This window comes from Silene latifolia, chromosome 11 (genome assembly GCF_048544455.1).
Source record: "Silene latifolia isolate original U9 population chromosome 11, ASM4854445v1, whole genome shotgun sequence".
Classification (NCBI taxonomy): Eukaryota; Viridiplantae; Streptophyta; class Magnoliopsida; order Caryophyllales; family Caryophyllaceae; genus Silene; species Silene latifolia.
The window spans coordinates 16536330-16560321 of NC_133536.1; the positions used below are offsets into that span (position 1 = coordinate 16536330).

The 23992-nt window shown below is 40.8% G+C and overlaps 1 protein-coding gene and 1 long non-coding RNA gene across 6 annotated transcripts; both read left to right on the top strand.

The window, feature by feature from the left end:
- Nucleotides 1-542: 542 nt before the first annotated feature.
- LOC141611206 (uncharacterized protein At1g01500-like) lies at nucleotides 543-5378 on the top strand. Of its 4 annotated transcripts, none has more exons than XM_074429682.1 (4): nucleotides 543-674; nucleotides 1453-1596; nucleotides 1872-2680; nucleotides 4596-5378. In XM_074429682.1, the coding sequence occupies exons 3-4, from the start codon at nucleotides 1985-1987 to the stop codon at nucleotides 4821-4823; spliced, it is 924 nt and encodes a 307-aa protein (XP_074285783.1). In that variant the 5' UTR covers nucleotides 543-674; nucleotides 1453-1596; nucleotides 1872-1984; the 3' UTR covers nucleotides 4824-5378. The 4 variants fall into 4 exon arrangements, with proteins under 4 accessions (XP_074285783.1, XP_074285784.1, XP_074285785.1 ...); XM_074429683.1 differs by having other exon boundaries at nucleotides 674-779; XM_074429684.1 differs by lacking the exon at nucleotides 543-674 and adding an exon at nucleotides 785-811.
- Nucleotides 5379-8540: 3162 nt separating this feature from the next.
- On the top strand, nucleotides 8541-11913 carry LOC141611211 (uncharacterized). Of its 2 annotated transcripts, none has more exons than XR_012528567.1 (3): nucleotides 8541-8891; nucleotides 9378-10583; nucleotides 11617-11913. It is a non-coding gene; the product is annotated as an uncharacterized LOC141611211 (long non-coding RNA). The 2 variants fall into 2 exon arrangements; XR_012528566.1 differs by lacking the exon at nucleotides 11617-11913 and adding an exon at nucleotides 10735-11022.
- The last annotated feature ends 12079 nt before the right edge of the window (nucleotides 11914-23992 follow it).

Here is a 23992-nt window from a genome sequence, read left to right on the forward strand (position 1 = left end):
TTACTCCATCGGACCAGTGTTTATCTCAGGTCAGCATCTACCTTCCAAGACCATTGTTTAGTCATGGCCAGCTTTATGTCGCACTTTCCAGGGTCACCCGAAAAGAAGGCTTGAAAATTCTAATTTGTGATTCAGTTACGTTATGCGTACTACTTCTACTACTACGACTACTAATGTAGTCTATCATGAAAATTTTCAATTTTTTGAATAATTTGCATATGTTAAAGTTGATTATTAAATTATATTTCTTTTATCGGGATGTAAAGTTTTTTATGTATGCAAATTTTATTTACAATAGTAGATCTCTTAAACCATTGCATGTGAACACGTATTTGTAACAAGTTTAAACATTAATTATGTAGATCGCTGATTTAGACCAACTAGATTAGTACAATAGAAATGCAACAAAAAAAAATACATCCAAAAACATTAATACCAGCCCAAATACATACCCGTGCAATTTTGCACGGGTTTAAAACTAGTTCACTTTAATAATCATAAAAAGTCCCCTTTTTTTTTCCTTTTCTCAAAAAAAAAAAAGTCCCTTTTTTTTCTTCAAATATTTTACCCAAAAGCCAAACTTTAAGGAAGTCGCATGAAAAACAATTACATACGCAATAAAAATTCATTTAAATAAGTAATGAGTTATCATCCCCAAAATGCAATTAAAATTGGTCAGTTTTCTTATCCCATTTAATTTATATTCAATTAAATATCATGCATTTTGTCTACTTTATTTGTTTGATTCACTACTTTGATCACACCTCACACCTGGGCAGGTACAGGATGAGATAGATATTTCTGCATGATGGTATCTTGATTCAATAAATTTGCTGCATTCTGTTGTTTTATTGATGTTTTTGTCTGATTATTAATGTTTGAATCTTGGAATCAATTAAGCTTTAAATTATACTCCCTTCGATTCTTTGGAATTACCCCGCTTTTAAAATTTATCGCGAAATTTTGATTAATGGGGCAATTTCTAAGAATCGAGAAGAGTAATGGTTAAAACCCAGTTTTTACCATATGGGTCTTTTTGTGATTTATGACAGGTCTCTATTTAAGACGGATATATCCGTTTTAAAATTAAACAGGTCAAATAACCTCATTTGGATAAATCATTTTAAGTTTAAGGCGGATATGCACGTCTTAGACCAGAATTGGGGGTATGCCTATATATTGATTGACCAACTTGAAAGTTTCTGAATTTTTTGTGTTTCTCTGGTTAATTTCCATTTCTCTGTCTTTTTGATCAAGTTTAAAGCCTTGAAGGGTTCAACCCCACCAAAAAAATTGAAACTTTTTACCGTTTTATACATCTAACAATCATATTATATGTTGTGCCATACTTTCTTATCTCTTTTAGCTTCAGAGGTTACAGTTTTCTTTCCATAGTAAAATTTGGGGGTTTTAGCAAATCTTATAGTTTGTGCTAATTTTGTACCCTTTTAGGTTGCTTATCTTGGGTTGAAGAATTCAATCTCTTCTTCTATCTGGCTGTTTGTAGTCTAGATAGGTTGATATAGCAGCTGCACTAGTTGTGAAGGTGTTACGGATAAGGTTGCGTACATCTGATCTCGTCGAGTGCTTCTAAGGGTGAGTTTCATGCTTGATTATTGGGGTTTATCCTATGCTAAACTACCCAATTTTATAAAAATCAGAATTTCTGGTTTTTTTTTTTTTTTTTTTTTTTTTTTTTTTTTTTATGTTTGGTAGTTTGTTACTTTGTGTTGCTAACACAAGGGTAAGGCTGCGTACATCCGACCCCCTTACCCTGCAATTTGCGGAAGCCATTGAGGCACTGGGGTAATGTTGTTGGTAGTTTGCTACTTTGCTTGCTTATTCTGAATTCATAATTTGTTTGGTTACAGGCTTCCTATGTTATGAGTTTCGCCTCGAGGAGTGTTTTTGCGAAATCTAGGTTCTCTTTATGGTGTTTCTCGAGTTGTTTACTTCGAGTAGGTTGAAGGTTTAGGGGGGTTTGATGGATAATACTTATGAAACAGTGAGTAGCAATGGATATATGGGAAATAATGGTCACTTGACTCCTAGAAACACGTCTCCGCGATTATCATGGCTCGATATAAGAGTGTTTTATGTTAGAATTAGCAAATGTGAGATTGATGATTCGACTCCTGATCACCTTACGTTGAACCATATACCATTGGACCCAAATACCCTTTTAGAAGCAAATGGGGTTAGAGCTAGCATACATTCTGATGGTATAACAACTCTTCTTCGGAGAGATAGACTTGATAGGAAATCAGAAGAAGTTACGTTTGTGAGCACGGATAGTGTGAGAATAACAAATAGTGTGAAATTTGAGGTCTTTGATGGGGAGATTCTATTGCTGTCAGGCTCTTTGGATAAGTGTGATAGCAATGGTTTTATTGATGGTAGTGAATCCGATAATGTTTCTCGTATGTGGAGCATGACTTGTGATAGTGATGCAACTGTTGGGACTGGTTTCTTAAAGGGGAAACAAAGAAGAGGATCTGAGTTATCATTACCGACTATTGAAGTGTATGTTGCTGGATGCTTCTTGGGCACCCCTATTATGTTAACAAAGAGTTTGCATCTTAATGGTCGTAGAAAGCAAGCGAGACTGGGAGTGTTGAATTCGATTCCAGAGAATGACATGACCTATACTGAGGCTTCTCCATCTGGGCTTGCTGTTCAGGTATTAAGTTCAAATGAGAGCGTAATCAAATACTCCCTCTGTCCCGGTCATTTGTTATCCTTTTCCTTATTGGGGTGTCTCGGTCAATGGTTGTCCTTTCTATTTTAAGAATGAACTTGATGAGCAATTTGATCATTCACACTCAATTTGTTCCACTTGTCATTTACTGATTGGCTCCTTCCTCTTTCATTAGTCTTTGTGCCAAAACCAAAGGACAACAATTGACCGGGACGGAGGGAGTATTTTTTTTTTAGTTTATATATTTGCTGCTCAGGATTTATTGTTGCTCTGACCACTGTATTGTCGATTTATAATCCTGCTGGCATGGTTAAGTTATCATAACCTTATAAATGTCGTCACACAAAAGGGAAATTGCTTCTTGCTTACTTTCAGAAAAGAAAGTTGATCCTAGAACCGGACTGTGAGGGTTTCTGACACATGTTTTCATGACTCGTGATCATGAGGTTTGCTTTGAGAGTCTTCTGTTTTATATGATTTGAAATGGATGGTGATTACTGATCAGTAATGTTTCAGAAGAAAACTTGGTAAGAATAATGATTATGTAGTCGATTATTGGTAACGGTTGTTCTTTCAACAATAGTTTCTGGTTGTCAGTAATATAGTATGGCTAGTCAATAAATGGTCACTATAAGGTGTGTCCGCCCTAGAGCCTTAACATATTCATTTACCCTTATGGCTGTTTTTGTTGGGGAAGGTACTCATTCTTGCAAATGTGTCTAAGCCGTTTACTGAGAGTTTATAGACACCTTATTGTCACTGGAGTCAGGACTGTCCCTCAATCCTACAGCATTGACCTTAGTTTCAAAAGGCATGTCTCGGGCACACTTAACCACTAAGCCCAAGGCACCCTGAGGCGCTAGCCAAAGCGCCTTAGTGACCTTGTTGATAAGGCACAGCTCGCACAAGTGCACAACTAGCAAGTAGCGAGGCTGACTAATGTGCAATTTCCATATTTGTTTTATCAGAACATCTATTCCATGTTATAGCAGACTTCGTTGTGATGTGTCTGAAATGTAATGATCAATCATCAATTTCCTATCTCTTTATGAGTGCATGAGTATCACATACTAGGCATATGCTTCTTGTCTACAAACAAAAAAATAACCGTTATTCTAAAACAAAGGTGAGAGATTCTGGCACATGTTGTGAATCACGATGACGTTTGGTATATTGGTGTATGTAGTTTCTTAATAAGACTGACATTGGACTTGTTCCGTCGAGATGGGCTGTAATTTATTGTTTATCGGTAAAGGGCAACCCGGTGCACGATGGCGTCTCCGCTAGGCGAGGGTCCGGGGAAGGGTCCCACCACAAGGGTGTAATTGGGGCAAGCTTTCCCTTGCCATTTTGGCAAGAGGCCGCTTCAAGGACTTGAACCCGTGACCTCACGGTCACAAAGCAACACCTTAACCGATGCGCCAAAGCTTCCCTTCTGTTTAAGTTATCAGTAATCTTGGAAAAATAGAGTAATGCGATATATTGCAATATATAAGGGATAATTGTTGGTTCTTTTGACAATATTTTCGGTAGTTTGTCGTTATTTGCTGAAGAGATTTTGTAGTAGAAAGTAGTCGCTGCTGAAAATTTGACCATCCAGTAATCGCTCTTTTCCTAGCCTTTTCCCCTGCATCTGACCCTAGGTTTTCACTGGCATTAAGATCAACTAACGTGAAATATGGCTCTCGACTCGTGCCTTAGGGTGCTTTCTCTAGACCCAAATATAGGTCGAAAAGTCCATATGCAGTCTTCTTTTCATGTATTCAGCTTAATGAAACTGTAAGCATTTCATTGGTGATTTTATATTGTTTTCTCCTTCGTGTTGCTTTAATTTTTGTTAGATTTGTGGTCATTCGATGCCCTGATTTTGACGCCCTTACATCTACCCCCTCAACAGGTACCAGAATACCCAGATTACAAACCAGAAATTGAAGGATATAGCAATCAGTATCCAGTCGGAGAGTATATGGAAGGTGAAGATGGAGAACTTTCGTTTTTCAATGCTGGAGTAAGAGTAGGCGTTGGCATAGGCCTTAGCATTTGCCTTGGTATTGGAATAGGTGTGGGATTGTTGGTCAAGACTTACCAAGGAACAACGCGAACTTTCAGAAGACGCTTCTTTTAATGCATAAACCCTCCCCTTTAATCCTTTATAATTTGTTTGGGTACAAGGAGGGAAGGGAATGGTCTACTCTTCCTACCCTCGATTTCCCTCCAACTCAAGCTTGCTAACCAAGTAAGGCTAATCGTTCAAATTTGGGATTAGGCTAAGATCGCGTAGTGAGCAATGAGTTAGAAATGACAATGTGTGGATTGTGTATTTAACTTCGTTTTGAAGCAAGATTTGGCCGAAATTTGGAGTTCAAAACGAACTAGGTAAAGTTTGCCAAGGCGTAGGCATTATGGAATTTTTATTACGCTATGTTCCTTGAAACGCAATGGGTTTAGATTGAAGGTGAATTTAGAATGAACGGCGATGTTTTCTTTGGGTATGGACTTCGTTTCTTTTAGATGGTTGCGGTCGGGTTTCAAAATTATCAAATTTATTATCATGTTTGTATTTTATTAATTACGGATAATAATGAGTCTCATCACTCATGGTTGTATCTAATTTTTTTTTGTTTTGGTTTATTATGTTTTTTCTTATTCTTATTTATCTCCAATTTTGTCGGTTTTCGAACTTTCTTTGTTAAGTTGATGTACTTTAGGTGTGTTTGGATAGGAAAAATGGAGGGAAAGAAAGGGGAGGGGATGGAGGGAAGAGAAAGGGAGGGAGGGAAGAGGAGGGGAAATGGAGTGTGGGTGTTTGGATATAATTTCCCTCCAAATCTTGCCTATTGTGGAGAGATTTTAATTTGCCTTGGAGGAGGGAAATAAATCCCTCCAAATCTTTTCCCCTTCATTTCCCTCCACCCTTATTTGTTATCCAAACAAATAGACTTTAAATCCCCAACTCTCCCTCCCTTAATGATACTTTTTGCAATCTCATGGCCGCGTGCGAGACAAATTCTCCCACTTTATGTGTGCTTACGCTTATGTGTGTTTTATAACCGTTTTACTCTACTACTTTTGGGATCTTTTTCAATGCAAATTGTAAAATGGTCCACAGCGGAAAGGTAAAACTCGCCTTATGGCCAATGGTAGAGTGAGCCAGGCGTTGCCACTCCTGGTATTTAGAAGGATGAGATTGGTTGAACGATTAACCTAATTTTGTAGTCCTCAGCAGGAAAGAAGAGGAAAAAAAGCCTCTTAGGCACATATTGGTATCTTTGAGCATATGGAGCAACACAAAATCTCATTGAAGACGGCACGTATCCGTCACTTTGGAGTGACGGATACCATTTCCTCTCACAAATAATCCAAATAGAGGAGAGAGGGAAGCACATGGGGGTGCCCCCACCTTGTCCCCCCTAACAGTCGCGCCCATGACAAGTTTAAGAATTAATCTCAAGGATGAAAGGTTGTTTTTAAGCAAACTCCGTTTTTTTTATCTAGAACACACAACTTCCGTTAAAAAGTCTTTTTTTCTCGAAGAAAAACCCAAAGGCATTACTGCATTAATGATAAATCAAAACTTACAACACTATTAGCAATCGGTGGTAAAGCATCCGACCACTCAAATCTACCAACCACTCTAGGTGAAACATGAGCTAGAGCATGCGCCACCAACTAATAGAAATAAACGAAGAACATAAAGCTAGAACATTTTCTAAAACTAACGAAAAGATACTTTTTCCTTTGGACTTTTCTTCCGCGCTTTAACCACATCCAAGCATTCACTCTCAAGCACAACCATCGTATGACCCTTTCGCAGCGCTTCTGTAACTCCTTCCAACACCGCAACAACTTTCGCAGCATGAGGCTCCCATAACGTATCTTGAGCTACCGAGACTCCCCATAAAACCTTGCCTTCCCCCTTCCGACACACCACCCCAAAGCCCACGCCTTCCCCCTCCTTCGACCCGGTATCAACATTAATCTTCACAAACCCCGACGAGGGAGCCTTCCACCCACGAACGCCGCCATCCACCACACCATACCTCCCCTCCCCTCTCCTATCACGCATAAAGCCCCCCCCCCCATCTCCTCTACAACGTCATTAACACGCCTAATAACAGTAAATGGATCCGCCGCTATCGCCTCAAAGACAACTTTGTTGCGATGCTCCCAAATCGCCCAACAGCCCACCATAAATATGCCATGCTCCCGTACCCCTAGCTCCCCTCACCTCCCTTCAATCCAGTCTCGTACATCCCTCCCCCTTCTTCCCCCTCGTCATCCAGCTCCATACCCTCCCAAGCCCGTTTAGTTACCCCACAACCCGTTTAGTTACCACACAATCCCTGAAAAGATGAAGACTAGACTCGACAAAAGAAGCGCAAAAAGGACATAAAGAGAACTCACCTCGAACTTGGGAAGCAATATATATTCGCCCTTGTTGCCAGAGCTTCGCTACACAGTCGCTACACAGTTGCCAGAAGAAGAGCTTCACTCGGGGCCAAACCGGGATCTTCCAAAGCCTATTCCACAGCCATTTCCCCTTCTCTCAATCTGACACACCCCCGACCTCTAAAGCTTCCCGATCCCCGGCCAACCTGCGATAGGTCGACTTAAGCGTATACACCCCATCCTTCTATGCACTCCAATACCATTCGTCCCGAGGGCGGTTGTCACTGATCCGAATACTAATAATCATCTCACTGATCCGGATGTGTGTATGTTGTGTCTTGTGTTGTCTGTTGTTCTTCAGTTACTAATCTTGGGTGTTGTTTAGGGATGGCAGTGGGTCGGGGACCCGACCCAGACCCTGAGGGTCGGATCCTAATGGGTCGGGTATGGGTCTCATTTTTTCAGACCCAATGGGTATGGGTCGGGTATGGGTCTTAAGAAAATATTTCGGGTTCGGGTCCGGGTCTAAGTTATGAGACCCATACCCGACCCTTAGACCCTTTATTAAAGAAAAAAAATCAAAATTACAACTTTTCTGAATTCATACTGGCAGACTGTAGAAACCCAACTAAAGTCTCTTTCTCTTCCCTCATTCCATAAAGTGATAAAACCCAACCAAACTCTTCTGACAATACCACCACTCCACCACTGACACAAGAAAAGCACCACCACAGTACTGATACGCGACTGGCAACCACCTCTTTAATAGCCGGCAACCGACAACCACCATTAACGGCAGATTAATAAACTCATAATGTTAAAGTAGTATGAATTTTTTTTTTTAATATTATAGACCCTATATAATCTTAATCTTGTTCTAAAGTTGAAACTCGGACCACGGGTAGACCCAGACCCTACCCTTACCCATAGGGTCCGGGTATGGGTCCTCAAATTTCAGACCCTTGCGGGTCTGGGTCGGGTACGGGTCCAAAGGGAAAATCTCGGGTCGGGTCCGGGTCTAGGCGGACCCTACCCAGACCCTACCCATTGCCATCCCTAGTGTTGTTGTTTGTCTTTCTTCTTATTATGTGTGTGCCGTGATCCATTATGTGAGGAGTCGGTTTTAGCAGGTGTTGATATGTGAAGCTTAGCTGAGTGCGTTGGAGGAACGAGTCTTTCACCGAGTCCTGGCATTGAGTAGTATCACCGTAGTTGGTAGTAGCCGTTATCCCTTGTATCTTTTCTTTTTGTTACGCTAAAAAAAACACATTATCACTTTCTGAACTTGTAAATACGAGTTATGTCATCTCAAGCTTTTTTTTTTTTTTTTTTTTTTTTTTTTTTTTTTTTTTTTTGAGGTGAAAATCCGTAGGCTTTACTATAATAACGATAAATCAAAAGAAACAGCATTGTTCGCGATCGGTGGTAAAACATCCGACCACATGACTCTCCCAACAATTCTAGGACAAACATGAGCTAAAGCATGAGCAAAATGATACTCTTTATTAAACCTTAGAAACACGGCATGCGTTTTCCGAGTTTACAATTGCTAACCCTTATCAACAACCAGTCAACCGCACAGTAAAGGACTAAAGGAGTAAACTAGAAAACTAAACCCTTCATTTGACGACACAAAACCTTGTTCAACTATGGCGACAATGGCGGCCGCAAGATCAGTTTTCCGATCGTCCTCCGTTCGTAGCGCTGCCGCACAAGTTTCTTCCGGTGCCAAAGCCTCCTCCACTCGCTCCTCTTTCCGATCTCCCTCCGCCACCAATCTTTTTTCTTCTCGTCGCATTTTCAGGTACTTTCGATTCGTAGTTCTTTATTTCATCTTCATCTATCAGGATGTCGATTTAAAGTAATTTATTAATTCTATGATTCTAGATTTATTCATCAATTTATGAGATGGTTAAGATTTGTTTGATTAAGAGACTGGGATTTGATTTGATGATTGATTGAATTAGTTACGGAATAGATATCGATATCTGAATCATATCCATGTCAGTGGCGGAGCCAGGATTTATAGTTAGGGAGGCGAAAAATCTCAGCGGGGGCAAACAAGTAATGACATAACGGAAACTTGTAAAAATTTCGGAGATTTTAACCAAAACATGCGAATTTTTACTTAGCCAGCGGGGCGAGCACCCCTGCTAGCCCCCCTAAATCCGCCACTTCTCCATGTTGAGATGTTTTATGGAATTTGATTGGTTAGTTGTGAATTGTATGTTCGCAAAAGAATCGTGAGTAAATGATACTGTTTATTTATTGGGGATTGTGCGTTTTGTAGGTGTCCGGCGGAATTGAGTGCATGTTTGGAATCAATGCAGCCGTTTCACACCGCAACTGCATCGGCCCTGATGACTTCCATGCTTGCTGTCACTTGCCGCATCAGCTCTTGGGCTCCATCAGACCATTGACTCAGTTCGTTTGTTTGATTTTTTTGGGGTTTTTCGCATTTCTTTTGCATTGGTGTTTGATTGATCTGTTCATGACTATGAATGTGAACAATACTTGTACGCCCGTCATTTGCCGGAGATTTTAAGAATAGTTAAGAGGGGTAAGTCAAGGTGGTTGGTTGTTCTGGCTGTACTTGTCATATCCCATTTGTGAGGTCCGAGTTTAGGACTTGAAAAGTATACAAAGCTAACTTTGACGTATTTTAGTGGGTTACAAGCACTGGAGTTTTGGGTGGTCGCAAGGGTTTGAAGAACTCTTTTATTGGATTATAATGGAATAAATCAAAATGGCTCACTAAAGTGGTTGCTCTTTTTTCTTTTGTGAAGTAGTGGTCCTTCGATGCAGTTCTCGACGCAATTTTCATCTTGGGTCATTCGGAAACCACCTCTTTGTGTTGCTGACACAAGGGTAAGGCTGCGTACATCCGACCCCCCCTAACCCCGCAATTTGCGGGAGCCATTGAGGCACTGGGGTAACGGGGTAATGTTGTTGTTGATGTTCTAAATATCACTCTTAATTACGACATAGCTTGCTATTGGCTATAGTATAATATAATTATATAATACTCCGTAGTTCATAGTTTCTCTCCCCAAATTTCCATGTTACTATAGAAGGACAATGAAATGGTGTTTTCCAACTGTCTATGTATCTCATTTCAATCTGTCATTTTTAGCTGGCACTGTTGTTTCTGGTTGCATGAATAATAGTAAGTGGTATAGGATGCAGCATCCTGCTTTGAATATAGGAAAGGATGGTTCAGAACTTATTTTGTTTTATTTTATTTTATTTTATTTTATTTTATTTTTATTTATAGACTTTTGGTTCTTCGATCTACTCTGTACATCACTTCCACAGTTCCACTTCATATCATATTCCTTGCTGTGGAAATTATCCAGTGTGCTCGTCAAGCTGTCCTTGTAGTTCTCCTAATTCCTTATGCAAATAGGTTTCCGAATGCAATGTTTTTATTTTTTTCTTGATTTAGGTATCTAGGATACATTATAAAGCCTGTTGATGCCTACTTTTTCACCATGTGGTAAGTCGGTGCTCATCATTAAGTGAAAATTTCCTGTTTTGTAATTTTTTTAAAATTCTCTACTTCGGCATTTTCGCTCGATGATTTGCATACCTTAGATACTTTTCTTGTTGATGTTCCTCAAAGTTCTTTGATTGCACTTCTTCTATAGGTGACTCTCACCTAATCGGGACTAGATGTCTAGATGATGAGGCAGAAGCTCATATGGGATGGGATAACTGCAATCTGTTACTATTTGATTAGTGTCATCCTTCCATAGAATAGGTCCCTTTTGTTGGCCAAATCAACACTTATAACTTTGTAAACTGATTTGAATTTCTTCGGTTTCTTCTTTTTTTTGGTCTGAACTCGAACTGTGTGCTAATGTGAGCTCCCCTCCTATAGTTTATGTTTCCATGACATTTTGATATCTAATAAAGTGATGACATTCTTTCGTGAACTGAGGTTTACATTCACCCAGCGTATCTTCAACATTCTTAATTATTTGATGCATTTTTTGTTGGCTTATAGGTGCTGATGTCAGTTAACTGGTGTTCCTACTATCTATTGTAGGCTTGTAGTGGATTTTAGGGTACTTTGGTACTGAGGGATCTCTTCTACGAATGTTTCAAATTTACTTTCAAATTGTTGGATTAGTAAGTCTTTTGTGATCCACCACAAGTTGGTATTTCATTGTTATGTCAAGGAGTCCATTTTCTCTCTATTTCCTAAAAAGAAATGGAGAGGCAAGTACCTATTAATGGCCCGGATCGCATTTTGACAACATCTAACGGTTCTAAATCAAGAGGCTCTTGATATTTGTTTTTTTAGTTCTATTACATCTTAGAAACATTTATGCATCATGATAGTGTATGCCATTTCAGCGTCAGTTTGCTATTCTCCGTATGTCAGGTATTACTTTTGCCATAGTTCGAGAAATTATCATGAGCTTAACCTGTTGATGTTTGTGAGCTCTTGTACTCTCTACTATTATAAATTTTAAGCATTAGAGCTTTCTGCATGAGTGATGCCTGATTATCCTTGGTTCAATCAGCTTGCAATGATGATATGGGATAAATGAATAAATGCTTGGAGGATTCAACGGAGTGTTCAAACACACCCCTTTATCAGAGGGAAACTGCTGATAATTTGGATTTCCGAATGTTTACTGTGTAACATTGTGCTAAGCCTTTTTGGATCAGCTGACTTATCTTTTTATCCCTTTTTGCATTTTCTTAAGTAGGCGTGCTACTATCCCCTATCTATAAAAGCTGAAGCATTTCAAGCTTTCTTATTGGTCCTTGGATTTTTAGAAATTAAAAAAACTTTAATTTAGGTGGGGTCCTCCACTTTCCCACTTACTTAGTAAGTAATTAATTACACTCTCTCATTCTTTTATTAAGTGATTAAGAGCAATAGCAATAGTAGTTCTTAGCATCGAGGTTGTTACCAAGAACTTTATTTTAAAAGTTCTTCTATTGCATTTAAAAGTTGTTCTTATTTTTAAGAACCAAGTTCTAAAATAAGAACCAAGTTTATAAATATTGGAAAATGTACAATCAATAAATATAGCTTTGTAAAATGTGTTGAACCATTTAACATTATTCATTTTATAAATTTTTTCATCTAAGAACTTTATATACAGTTCTTCCATTGTGAACAAAAATTCTTAAAAATTGGGGTTGGTGTATTATGACAAGACATGTGAAGAACTTGATATAAAGTTCTACTATTGTTATTGCTCTAATATGTCTCCTACTTTCATTAATTAAATTAAATATGTTACATTCTACTATGCTTACATGAATGATTCCATGATCTTTGATTTAATTTAATTCCTCGATTAATTAATTAAAGTCTTATCATATAATATGAAGATCACCAAAAAAATAAATTGTTTAGACATAATAATTTCGGCACAAATTTAAAAGGAAAAAAATTCATATATAACCAAATTGCACAGAAAATTAAAGGAAATTAGTGAACTTAAAATAGTAGCCATATAAATTTAAAAAAATCCAAAAACAAAATAATTAAATTATCAAAAATATTTTAATTTGGTGAAATTAAACGATATAGTCGTTCGAAAAATCAACAAAAATAATCATCAATCTGAATTTTTCTTTGAAAATTAAATGAAATAAGAGACGGTATAGATTCCATAGAAAAAAAATCAATACATTCTTAGAAAAATCACCAAATGTAGCCACCTTCCATTTTTTCAAAATAGAGAACAAGAGCGTGTTTTAGAATTTAGTTTTGTGGAATTGATTAATTGAATAATTTATAGTGTATAAGGAGAGGGAGAGACTGATATAAGAGAAAAGATTAAAATGAAGAAAAAGTAGAGGGAATCCTTAAAAATTAGTAGGGTTTAAAAGAATGAGACCACTGAGTTATGTTTTTAGTTTGTACAATTTTAGAGAGTAGGAGGTAGATCATTTAGGTTTACGAAGGCGGGTTCGGGACTTCAGGGTGGGGTGTAAACGGAGAGAGTATAGAGTTTAGTTTTAGTATGGTTTTATATAGATTTTGGATCCATCACCTGTATATCCCGTAGCACATACATAGATAATGTATGCGCCTTATTTTTAAGTGTTAGAAAATATAATCTGCCTATTTTCATTCCCTTCTATATTCAAAGCAAACGATTATGTTGTATTTGTAACCTAGAATATTGATTTCTTAAGTAATTTTTTTTCGATAACTTCCAAGAAACATATAAGTTCATAATAACTTTGATTGTTATATTTGTTATCTATGTTTTTGAAATTATATATTATTTGAAATATGGATGATTATTATTAGTTGTACTCCCTAATTGGTTTCAAAACTGGAGAATTATTGTTGTATAACTATATTCATTTAATATGTCCATTTTTTAATTGGTATCTTAGATATACTGATTCTTATTTTAAATTATAATTATGCCCAATTTATGCATTTCGTCAAATTATTGGGTATCCAATTCCGTGCTGTTCCGGGTGTAATTCCAGAGCAAGTATCGTTACCACCCGTGGCTTGTAGAATGATGTCTTGGGTTGAACCCTTCTCGCTTCTATCGTCTCTCTCGGCCTCTCCTGCAACAATGAACGAACTGAGGGCTTGGCTTTGTGCCAAGCGTACCCACTCCGACGCCCAAGTCAGTGAACTTAGAGGTATAAGTTGTATGCTAATTGGCTAGGAATATATTGTAGAGAGATAAGGGAGATATTACCAGATGAATAGTGTATTTTAGGTTAAGTTGTGGATGCTTTCCTCAAAGAAGGTTGAGGAGTATTTATAGGCTTTCACCTTTTGTCACGTAGTGGCCAAGTGGCCAAGTGGCTTATCAGGTGGAAAGACCGTTCTACCCTCGGCCGATGGACCTATGGCAGGCCGGCAGAGGGTCTTGGATGTGAGTACGCGGACATGTGTCCCGGCTGGCTGGCTGTCCGGCCGTGACCCAGGTGACAGGCCGATGGGCTGCATCGGCTAGGCTGTCTAAGTCGTTGACTTGCTGTGGATATCTTTGACCTTGCTCAGTGTGTTGACTTGGTCAGCGGTGCAGAATATGCCCCATCAATTTGCCCCCAGCGTAGTCTATGCCGTGGTATGGGCTCCGATGTATGCTGAGCATATATTCTGCACTAAGTAAATTTCGCAAATTTTTCTGTATCGGTGTCTTCTTGTGTGTCGGCGCGGCTCTTGTTAGGCCGTACCATGTACCATATCCCCCCTCCACATGGATGCGTAAAGGGTATCCGATGTGGAAAAGAACATGACGCTGGCCGAGACCAGGGCTGAGAGTGCCGGTTGACTTTGATTGCCCCCGGCCGGTGCTTCCTGGCTTGGTTGATCGGTAGCCGTCGGAGACTAGATACTTAGGAATTCGTGGGAGATGAACAGTCGAAGAGATGTGAATAGGCGTGTTGAAGACGCTTGGTCACTGTTGCATTGATTGACATTCAACTGTTGCAACGATTGACATCCCGCGGTTGCATGTTTGACACGTGTATGTTCGCTGATTGGTTGACGCTTCATGGGCTGTGCCCTGATTGGTCTTTCTCCATGGGCTTTTCCTATAAATAGGGCAGTTATTCCGTGATTTTGGCCTCCATTTTATTTTCGAAAATTTTCTCTAAAAAATCTTCATCTCTTCAAACTTTCAAGGGTTTTCTTCTTCTTAATCTTCGGAGTATTTGATCCGGCGAGTGTTTTTCTTTAAGGTAAACAAGCAAACTTTTTATTTTTCTTGCTAGTAGTTTGTTGTGAATCATGTCTTCTGCTGATGCTGGGCCTAGTAAACCTGCGTCGGGGGGTCCTAGGTCTCCTTCTCCTGAAGTTGATCCTCAAATTCTGGAGGAATGGGAGGATTCTGACTCTTTTGGTGATCTTGGTGATGATGCGGAAAGGTCTCGTCCTAGTGAGGGGAGACAGTACGTCATGGATCACGGCTATGTCTGTAAGATCCATCTTGATCGTGCTTGGTCCCGTAAGCTTGCCCGTTGTTCCGGCGGGAAACTTTTCGAGGATCATTTTTTCTTTGGTAGGGGATACGAAATTGCTATTCCTGAGGAGGGCCAGGCTGTGTGCTGCTAGAAAAGCTGCTGGGTTGCCTGCTGAAGAAGATGCGGCTTGATGAGAACAAGTTTACAGCAGATCTGCTTTAGCTGTCCGGGGGCCAATTACTCAGCCCTTCCTCCCCGCTGTCTCTTGATACATGAACATAGTGGTAGTTTTTGCCTTCTTTTTTGTACAACCTCGGTAGGTTGTGTTTCGGCTTATCCCTATGGGGACGGCCGTCGTCTGTATTCTTTTCACTTGTAATTTTGTAACTTATCTTCTAATAATGGTTCGTTTCTTTCGCCTTCGGCTTGGCCGAGGTCTTTATCTCATCTTTGTCAGAATTGTCTTCCTGTATTCCTAATTGAGCGCCCCTTTTGTTTCCGCCTCGGCTTGGCCGTGGCCGTTTTAGAGTGCGTATCTCAACTGTGTTTCAACGCTTCCAAGACACTTCGTCTGTTTTTGCGGGTGTAGTGTGCGATGGCCGCTACTGTCGTGGTATCCGCCTTACTAGGGTGATTGCCGCTCTTGTCGGTATGACAGTGTGAGCCGGCGTCTATTTCTCGATAGCGTGTTACGTGGCGTCTACCACTTGGAGTGACTGCGACGGCATCAAACCTCTTGGGGTGACTGCCGTGGCGTCTACTACTTGGGGTGACTGCGACGGCGCTAGATTCTTGATGGAGACTGCCGCTCTTGTCGGTATGACAGTGTGAGCCGGCGTCTATTTCTCGATAGCGTGTTACGTGGCGTCTACCACTTGGGTGATCTGCGACGGCATCAAACCTCTTGGGGTGACTGCGTGGCGTCTACTACTTGGGGTGACTGCGACGAGCGCTAGATTCTTGATGGAGACTCGCCGCTCTTGTCGGTATGACGATGTGTGTGAGCGGCGTCTATTTCTCGATAGCGTGTTACGTGGCGTCTACCACTTGGAGTGATCACGACGGCATCAAACCTCTTGGGGTGGCTAGCCGTGGCGTCTACTACTTGGGGTGATGCGACGGCGCTAGATTCTTGATGGAGATCTGCCGCTCTTGTCGGTATGACAGTGTGAGCCGGCGTCTATTTCTCGATAGCGTGTTACGTGGCGTCTACTACTTGGAGTGATGCGACGGCATCAAACCTCTTGGGGTGACTGCCGTGGCGTCTACTACTTGGGGTGACTGCGACGGCGCTAGATTCTTGATGGAGACTGCCGCTCTTGTCGGTATGACAGTGTGAGCCGGCGTCTATTTCTTGGTAAATAACTGATGGGAAAATTTTGCTTTGATGGAAGGCTTGGATGGTTTTTTCACTAGGTAAAAACATGCGTTGGGGTGTCCACAGCTATCTTGGACACCTCCGTAGCTACATAAATTTTACAAGATTACCAATGCCCTATCGGCTCATCACAGGCACATCCCCCCAATCAGCCACTAGTCGTATCCATGAGGTCGCCCCCCTGTTGTAAGGACGGGCTTTTTCCTTTTTCGGACTTCTTCGCCTCTTTGAGGGATTGCATGTTGCAACCTCGGGCAGCTATCTGGACGTTGACCACCTCATCCTTCTCGTCTTTGGAGACGAGCTTATGCGCTTCCCCCCGGTCCGAGACATACATCAGTGTTAGGGCCCGGATGGACATCACTGCGTCAGCCTCGCTCAGGGTGACTCGGCCTATGAGAACGTTGTAGGCGGACGAGCCGTCAATGACGACGAACTCAGCTAGGATGTTTTTAGCCGCGTTCTTCTCGCCGAACGTCACCGGAGTCTAATTGATCCCAGGCACCAGGCCGGCCCCGGAAGTCAGTATAGGGGTTGGTGCGGGGGCTTAAGTCCTTGATCTTGGTAGCCGAGGCCGAGAAAGCACTCTCTAAACATGATGTTCGTGTATGCACTGTGTCATCGGCACCTCTTGACCAGGTGGTTGGATATGTCCAAATTGACTACAAGCGGGTCGTTTGTGAGGGGGCGATGACCCCTTCGTAGTCCTTTCTTCCGATAGTTATATCGGGGATGCTTGCAGAGGGGATCCTTGAGTTGGGCACAAAGTTGATGGCCTGATATAGTTCGTTTAGGTGCCGCTTGTGCCCATGAGCGGACCCTCCGTTCTCGTTGCCCCCGATGACAACATGAATCACGCCTATCCGCTCGAAGACGGACTTCCTATCTGAATCTGCCGCGTCGGTCTTTTGGCCTTTTGCAACGTACTTGCCGAGGCTTCCCTTCCGGATCGGCTCGTCTATGGCATTCTTCGGTGGCGGCGATCGTTGGTTAAATGGCCGGTGTGGCCGTGGTACTCACGATCGGCTCGTGTCACCGTCACTTTTTGGCTTGGGGGTCTCTCCCACTTCGGCCCTCGTTTTGCTCGGGCGAAGACTTCGGCGGGCGATACGACGAGAGGGGTTTTTCACTATACCGCCTCTGGTGGTACGTTCCTGAATTCCACCCGGCGCCTGCCGAATCTTGCTTCCGGTCGGGCCTGTCCGACCGTGATCTGTTATTCTCACGGCGTCTTCCATCGGACCGCGAGCCGTTGTTGTCGCGGCGTCCTTCGTCCTGACCGTCCTGCCTGTGACTCTTCTTTTAAAGTGCTCGGCTTCGCGGGGATCTTCCCGAGTCTTGTGGTAGTCTTCCACCTTGATGGCTTGGTCGGCCAATTTTACGCGGCGTCCGGGCCCAGCCTCCGCTCTTGATGAGCTCGTTTTTTAAGGCTCCCCTTGGGAGGCCCTTCATCAGCGCGAAGGCCGCCAGCTCGGGATTAATTTCTCGAATCTGCTGGACCTTTCCATCGAACCACTTTACGTAGCTCCGGAGAGACTCGCCCCCCTCCTGTCTGATAGTCAGGAGGTCAGATGTCTCTACGGCCCTTCTCTTATTGCAGGAGTCTTTGGGCTAGGAAAGCGCCCTTCAGGTCGGCGTAATAGTACACCGAGCCATCGGGAAGCCCTTTGTACCGGCTCCGAGCCATCCCATGCAAAGTTGTTGGGAAAACTCGGCACCGGACCTCATCGGGCTGCTCCCATACCGACATGTAAGACTCGAAGGCCTCGGCGTGGTCGATCGGATCACTATCCCCCTTGTATGACAGAGGTGGCAGCTTGAGCTTATTCGGCACCGGGACTTCTAGGACGTAGGCGTTGAGGGGCTGCCTAACCACGTGTCGAGCGACACGCGGTGATCGGCTCCTTGCGTCCCTAACCTGGCTCCTCCCCCCGTAGCGGGAGGGGCTCCTTCTCCGACTCGGACTTCTTCTCCAACTCTGCTGAGTCGGACTCCTCTGGCTCCTTCGGGGTGAGCCTCGTTCGTGCGGCGGGGACGCTGTCCTCCCGTGAGTGCGGGAAGGACTTAGGTCTACCGCGCCCACTTTGGGCTCCCACGGCGACTTGGCTGGGTCAGCTTCTCCTAGTGCTCCGTTCAAATTTCTCGGAGTCACATTTTGGGCCCTAGTCTCCCGGACAGTTTCCGCCGCTCTTGTCGGCGTGACAGTGTGAGCAGGCGTGTTACTAATTAGGTCTAAGAGCATTTTCAGTTTTGCTACGTCAACCACATGTCCCATGATGGTGACCTGGTTGGCTGGCAGCGGCGTGTCGGGTATTGATGGCATCCCGAACTCCGGTTGGACTACGCCGCCGGTGGAGGGTCAGTATGACTCGAAATTGTTGAAAGTATCATCTTGGTAAAATGCGGTTTAAGTCGATTCTGACTGCGTCTTGTTGTTTCGACATTTTCTTAGCTTTTTGGGTGGGTTTTTGTTGGTTTTTTTTTTTTGTTTTTGGGAATGAATGTGACTAGCTTCTAGTGTCTTTCCCCACAGACGGCGCCAATTGTTCCGGGTGTAATTCCAGAGCAAGTATCGTTACCACCCGTGGCTTGTAGAATGATGTCTTGGGTTGAACCCTTCTCGCTTCTATCGTCTCTCTCGGCCTCTCCTGCAACAATGAACGAACTGAGGGCTTGGCTTTGTGCCAAGCGTACCCACTCCGACGCCCAAGTCAGTGAACTTAGAGGTATAAGTTGTATGCTAATTGGCTAGGAATATATTGTAGAGAGATAAGGGAGATATTACCAGATGAATAGTGTATTTTAGGTTAAGTTGTGGATGCTTTCCTCAAAGAAGGTTGAGGAGTATTTATAGGCTTTCACCTTTTGTCACGTAGTGGCCAAGTGGCCAAGTGGCTTATCAGGTGGAAAGACCGTTCTACCCTCGGCCGATGGACCTATGGCAGGCCGGCAGAGGGTCTTGGATGTGAGTACGCGGACATGTGTCCCGGCTGGCTGGCTGTCCGGCCGTGACCCAGGTGACAGGCCGATGGGCTGCATCGGCTAGGCTGTCTAAGTCGTTGACTTGCTGTGGATATCTTTGACCTTGCTCAGTGTGTTGACTTGGTCAGCGGTGCAGAATATGCCCCATCACGTGCAATTATGCACGGGTTTAAAACTAGTATTTTGGTTAAACCTTTTGGTAAGAATTTGGTTGAAATTGCCTTCTGTTAGAGTATGTGCAAGTATAAAAGCTATTTACTCCTTGATTGTATTATCTCGTGTTATTGGCAAATATCGTTGTTATTAATCGAATATCTTGTCCTTTGTAATTGTGTTTATACTGACCTCATTAATCAATAATATCAAGCATTAATCTTCTTACATGATATCAGCTTCCTAAGGTAAAATCGATCCCGCTTCCGCTCGAACCCTAGCTCTGTATTTTGTGCTCCCTCACGGCTTCCCTTTTTCCGACCTCTCGTCACCCAAATCAACCTCACGTCAAATTAATCACCGTGTCGGACACGAAAGCCTCCTTGCGGTATTCAATTTTCAGCCTGAAATAAGAAGTCTTCATCTATTTTTAAGGCATACTTCATTTTCGCCTGAAACTCGTTTATCGTGTACAAGCACCCTCAAAAAACCTCTGTTGCTTCTCAAAATTTGTGTGGCTGCTTTATATGACCCGAGAAACCCTCCGTATGATTTACAAACATTGTCCTTGACCCCGAAATCCCGAAAATCATGTATTATACACTTACATTTGAGCCGTTTGGCAGGTCGTATCGGCTTATGTTTCTTTTCATCCAAGTTTTTCTACCACGTGTCATGTGGCGCTTCATGATTTACCTATTCGATTTTCAACCCTAAATAAGAAGTATTCATCTATTTTTAAGGCGTACATAATTTTTGCCCAAGACTTGTTTATCGCGTACCGGCACACTCTAATTTTCTCTTTTTCATCACAAAATTTGTATGGTTGCTTTAGCTGATCCGAGGAACCGTCCGTATGATTTACGGACACTTTTGTTCCGGGACCTGAAATCCCAAAAATCGTGTATTATATATACTTATATTTGAGTTGTTTGAGAGGTCGTGTCGGGTCATGTTTCATTTCATCCAAGTTTTTGTACCACGTGTCAGGGGTCGTTTTATTATTTACCGTATTCGATTTTCAGTCCCAAATAAGAAGTATTCATCTATTTTGAAGGCGTACCTGATTTTCGTTCGAGACTTGTTTATCGCGTACCGGCACCCTCAAATGTCCTATGTTGTTTCTCAAAAATTTTGTGTCTGCTTTATCTGGCCCGAGAAATCATCAGTATGATTTACGAACATTTTTGTTCCGGGATCTTTAAATATCGAAAATCGTGTATTATATACTTAAATTTGAGCCGTTTGGGAGGTTGTACCGGGTCATATTTCTTTTCCTACCAATTTTTCTATTATGTGTCAGAAGTCGCTTCATGAGTCACCGTATTTGATTTTCAGCCCTAAATAAGAAGTATTCATATATTTTTAAGGCATATCTGATTTTCGTCAGATACTTGTTTATCACATACCGGCACACTTAAATGTCCTCTGTTTAATCTCAAAATTTGTATGAGTGTATGACCGCTTTAGCTGACACGAGAAACCGTCCGTATGATTTACGGACGTTTTTGTCCAAGGACCCTTAAATCCTGAAAATTGTGAATGACACACTTAAATTTAAGCCGTTTGGGTGGTCGTATTGCTTCACGTTTTTTCCCTCGAGTTTTTTTACCACGTGTCGCGAGTTGTTTCACGAGTTATCGTATTCGATTTTCATCCTTAAATAAGAAGTATTCATCTATTTTTAAGGCGTACCTAATTTTCGCCCAAGACTCGTTTATCGCATACCGGCACACTCAAATATCCTCTAATATTCTTCAAATTTTTTTGTGGCTACTTTATCCGACCCGAAAATCATCCGTATGATTTACGGACATTTTTGTTCCTCTACCAAAAAACCCGTGTATTGTAAACTTAAATTTGAGTCGTTTGGCAGATCGTAACGGATCATGTTACTTTTTCCACCAGTTTTTCAACCACGTGTGAGGAGTAGCTCCATAAGTCACCGTATTTGATTTACAGCCCTAAATTATTTTTAAGGCATACCAAATCAATCAATATCTATCTATCTATATTAATAAAGGAAGCTTTTTTCGAGCGTTTGCAGAGTCTCCAACGTTTACGAACTACCCGGAGTATAAAATATAGATGAAATAATAATATTGATTATCCTAGAAGATCTTAATTACGTTATACACAACCATACACATTAACTACTCCGTATAAAACTCTTTTAAGGAATTTTAAATTTGATAAAACACAAACTATTAGCATGTATATATACGGCTTTCTAACAGTCAAAATTCCAAATTTCCAAACGTGTGATCCCATGTGGTTTCCCCTTCCCTTAAACTCATATTTATATTTTTAATTTAATTTTATTTTTATTGTGAATGCAATCTCATGTTTATTCGTAATTTATGTTTTTGATACTATTTATTGATCAACAATTATTCAATGTGTTAATTACATTGTTTATTGAAAAATTAAGTTATTAAATGGTAATGATCTGATTTTAAATTTTTGGTAGGATGTGAATAATGCTACAGAAGATGAATACAATACAACGAGAATATCAGATGCAGCTACGACACTGTCGTAAGTATTACCATTAAATTAGATTAGATTGGACATGGGGAGTATACTATTTAGGATTTAAAAGTAAATAATCTATTTTCCTTCATTTTGTTTCTATTTATTGAGAAAAGACCAAAAGCCTAACAAACGATATGATTAATTGATTATAAGTTGATAATTATCTTAATTGAAACAATACTCCTTTCATCCCAAAAATATAGTAGAATATTGTCAACTACATCTTCTCCAATTCTAATCTTACCTTCTTTCATCTTTTACAGGTTTCAATAGATAAGTGATGGGTTTTTAAGAAAGATCAAAAAATTATTATAATTGGAATTGTTGTCATACAAATAAAATATGAACGATTTATCACCAAATAAAATAAAATAATATATTGTTATGAATTCGACTAAGGATAGAATACCGATATATATCTTACGAATTTGACTAAAGGATACCGGTATGTAATTCAGATTGTCAAATTAAGCCCAATTTTTGTTGCGAGCCATTGAGGAGTTGAAAATTAGTATCATCCACTCACAAAAGACGGATTTCTAATAAACTTACTAAATACATACTTCGTAATATAGTAGGATCCATGTTATGCATGCATATACTCTGTCTCGGTCATTTGTTGTCCTTTTGTTTTGGCACAAAGACCAAGAAAAGAGGAGATAGCCAATTACTAAATGACATGTGGAGCAAATTGAGTGTGAATGAGCAAATTGTTCATTAAATACATTCCTAAAATAGAAAGAACAACAAATGACTGAGACACCCTAAAATAAAAAAGAACAACAAATGATCGGGACGGAGGGAGTATTAATCTTCCGACGCATCGGAATGCTATTTGAAAGACATAGAAAATACTTAGGTTTACGTTTTTGTTGAGGGCAAAAAAGGTTTGTGAAGTCAGAAACTCGGATCTTCACTTTGAAAAGTAGGACAACTATCAATATGGTAATCCAATTTTTGTGTACTCGCATAACAACATTTATTTACTTCCTTCGTACCCATACCACCCAATACCTTCTAAATATAAAATGTACTCCTTCCGTTTCGGCAGGACAATAATTACCGAGACACTCTAAAATGGAACAGGATAATAAATAACTGAGACAAAGGGAGCACAATTTAAGGACTATATGTCTCAAAATGGAATAGGACAACAAATAACTAGAATAGAGGGAGTACGATTTAAGGAATACATGTCTCAAAATAGGAGGACAACAAATAAGTGAGAAGGAGGAAATACAATTTAAAGACTACTATAAGTGAAAATGGAAGCTATTTCGAAAACGGATAGAATATTATTTTCTCCATAGGGTTAGTAACCCACGACTCATTTAAAACACTTTTGCCCTGTGAAATTGATTAACGTCGTCCATAATTTTGCATACTCGTACTCTAGGTTAAGATGATAATAATAATAATAATAATATAAAACGAGTAGTACTTTCAACTTTGCATGAACATTGTGCGATAATTTTCTTGGATACAATCTAAATAAATAATACCCACTAAACACCTTAACTATAGTAGTAGTATACTCCCTCCGGTCAATTGTCGTTCTTTGTTTTTGGCCCAAAGACCAAGGAAAGAGGAAAAACCAATTACTAAATGACAAGTAGAGCAAATTGAGTGTGAATGATCATATTGTTCATTAAGTTCATTCTTAAAATAGAAAGGACAACAACTCACTGAAACACCCCAATATGAAAAAGAACAACAAATGACCGGGACAGAGGGAGTACTTCGTATATAATAGGCGTACAAATATCTACTTTATCTTTGGCCTTTGCATATACTCTATACATTTCGGTCATTTGTTTACCATTAAACAAAGAGCAAGTAAAGGAAAAAGATCATTTATGATGGTTGTTAATGGATGAAAAATAGACATAAATGTGTATGATCAGATAACTTATGCAAAACTTGGCTAATATAAGGGTTAATTGATGAGAATA

Excerpts from the sequence above, each read along its gene's own strand:
- LOC141611206 (XM_074429682.1), top strand. The coding sequence starts at position 1,985 with ATGGATAATACTTATGAAACAGTGAGTAGCAATGGATATATGGGAAAT. Across the intron at positions 2,681-4,595 it reads CATCTGGGCTTGCTGTTCAG|GTACCAGAATACCCAGATTA; the intron begins GTATTAAGTTCA and ends CCCCCTCAACAG.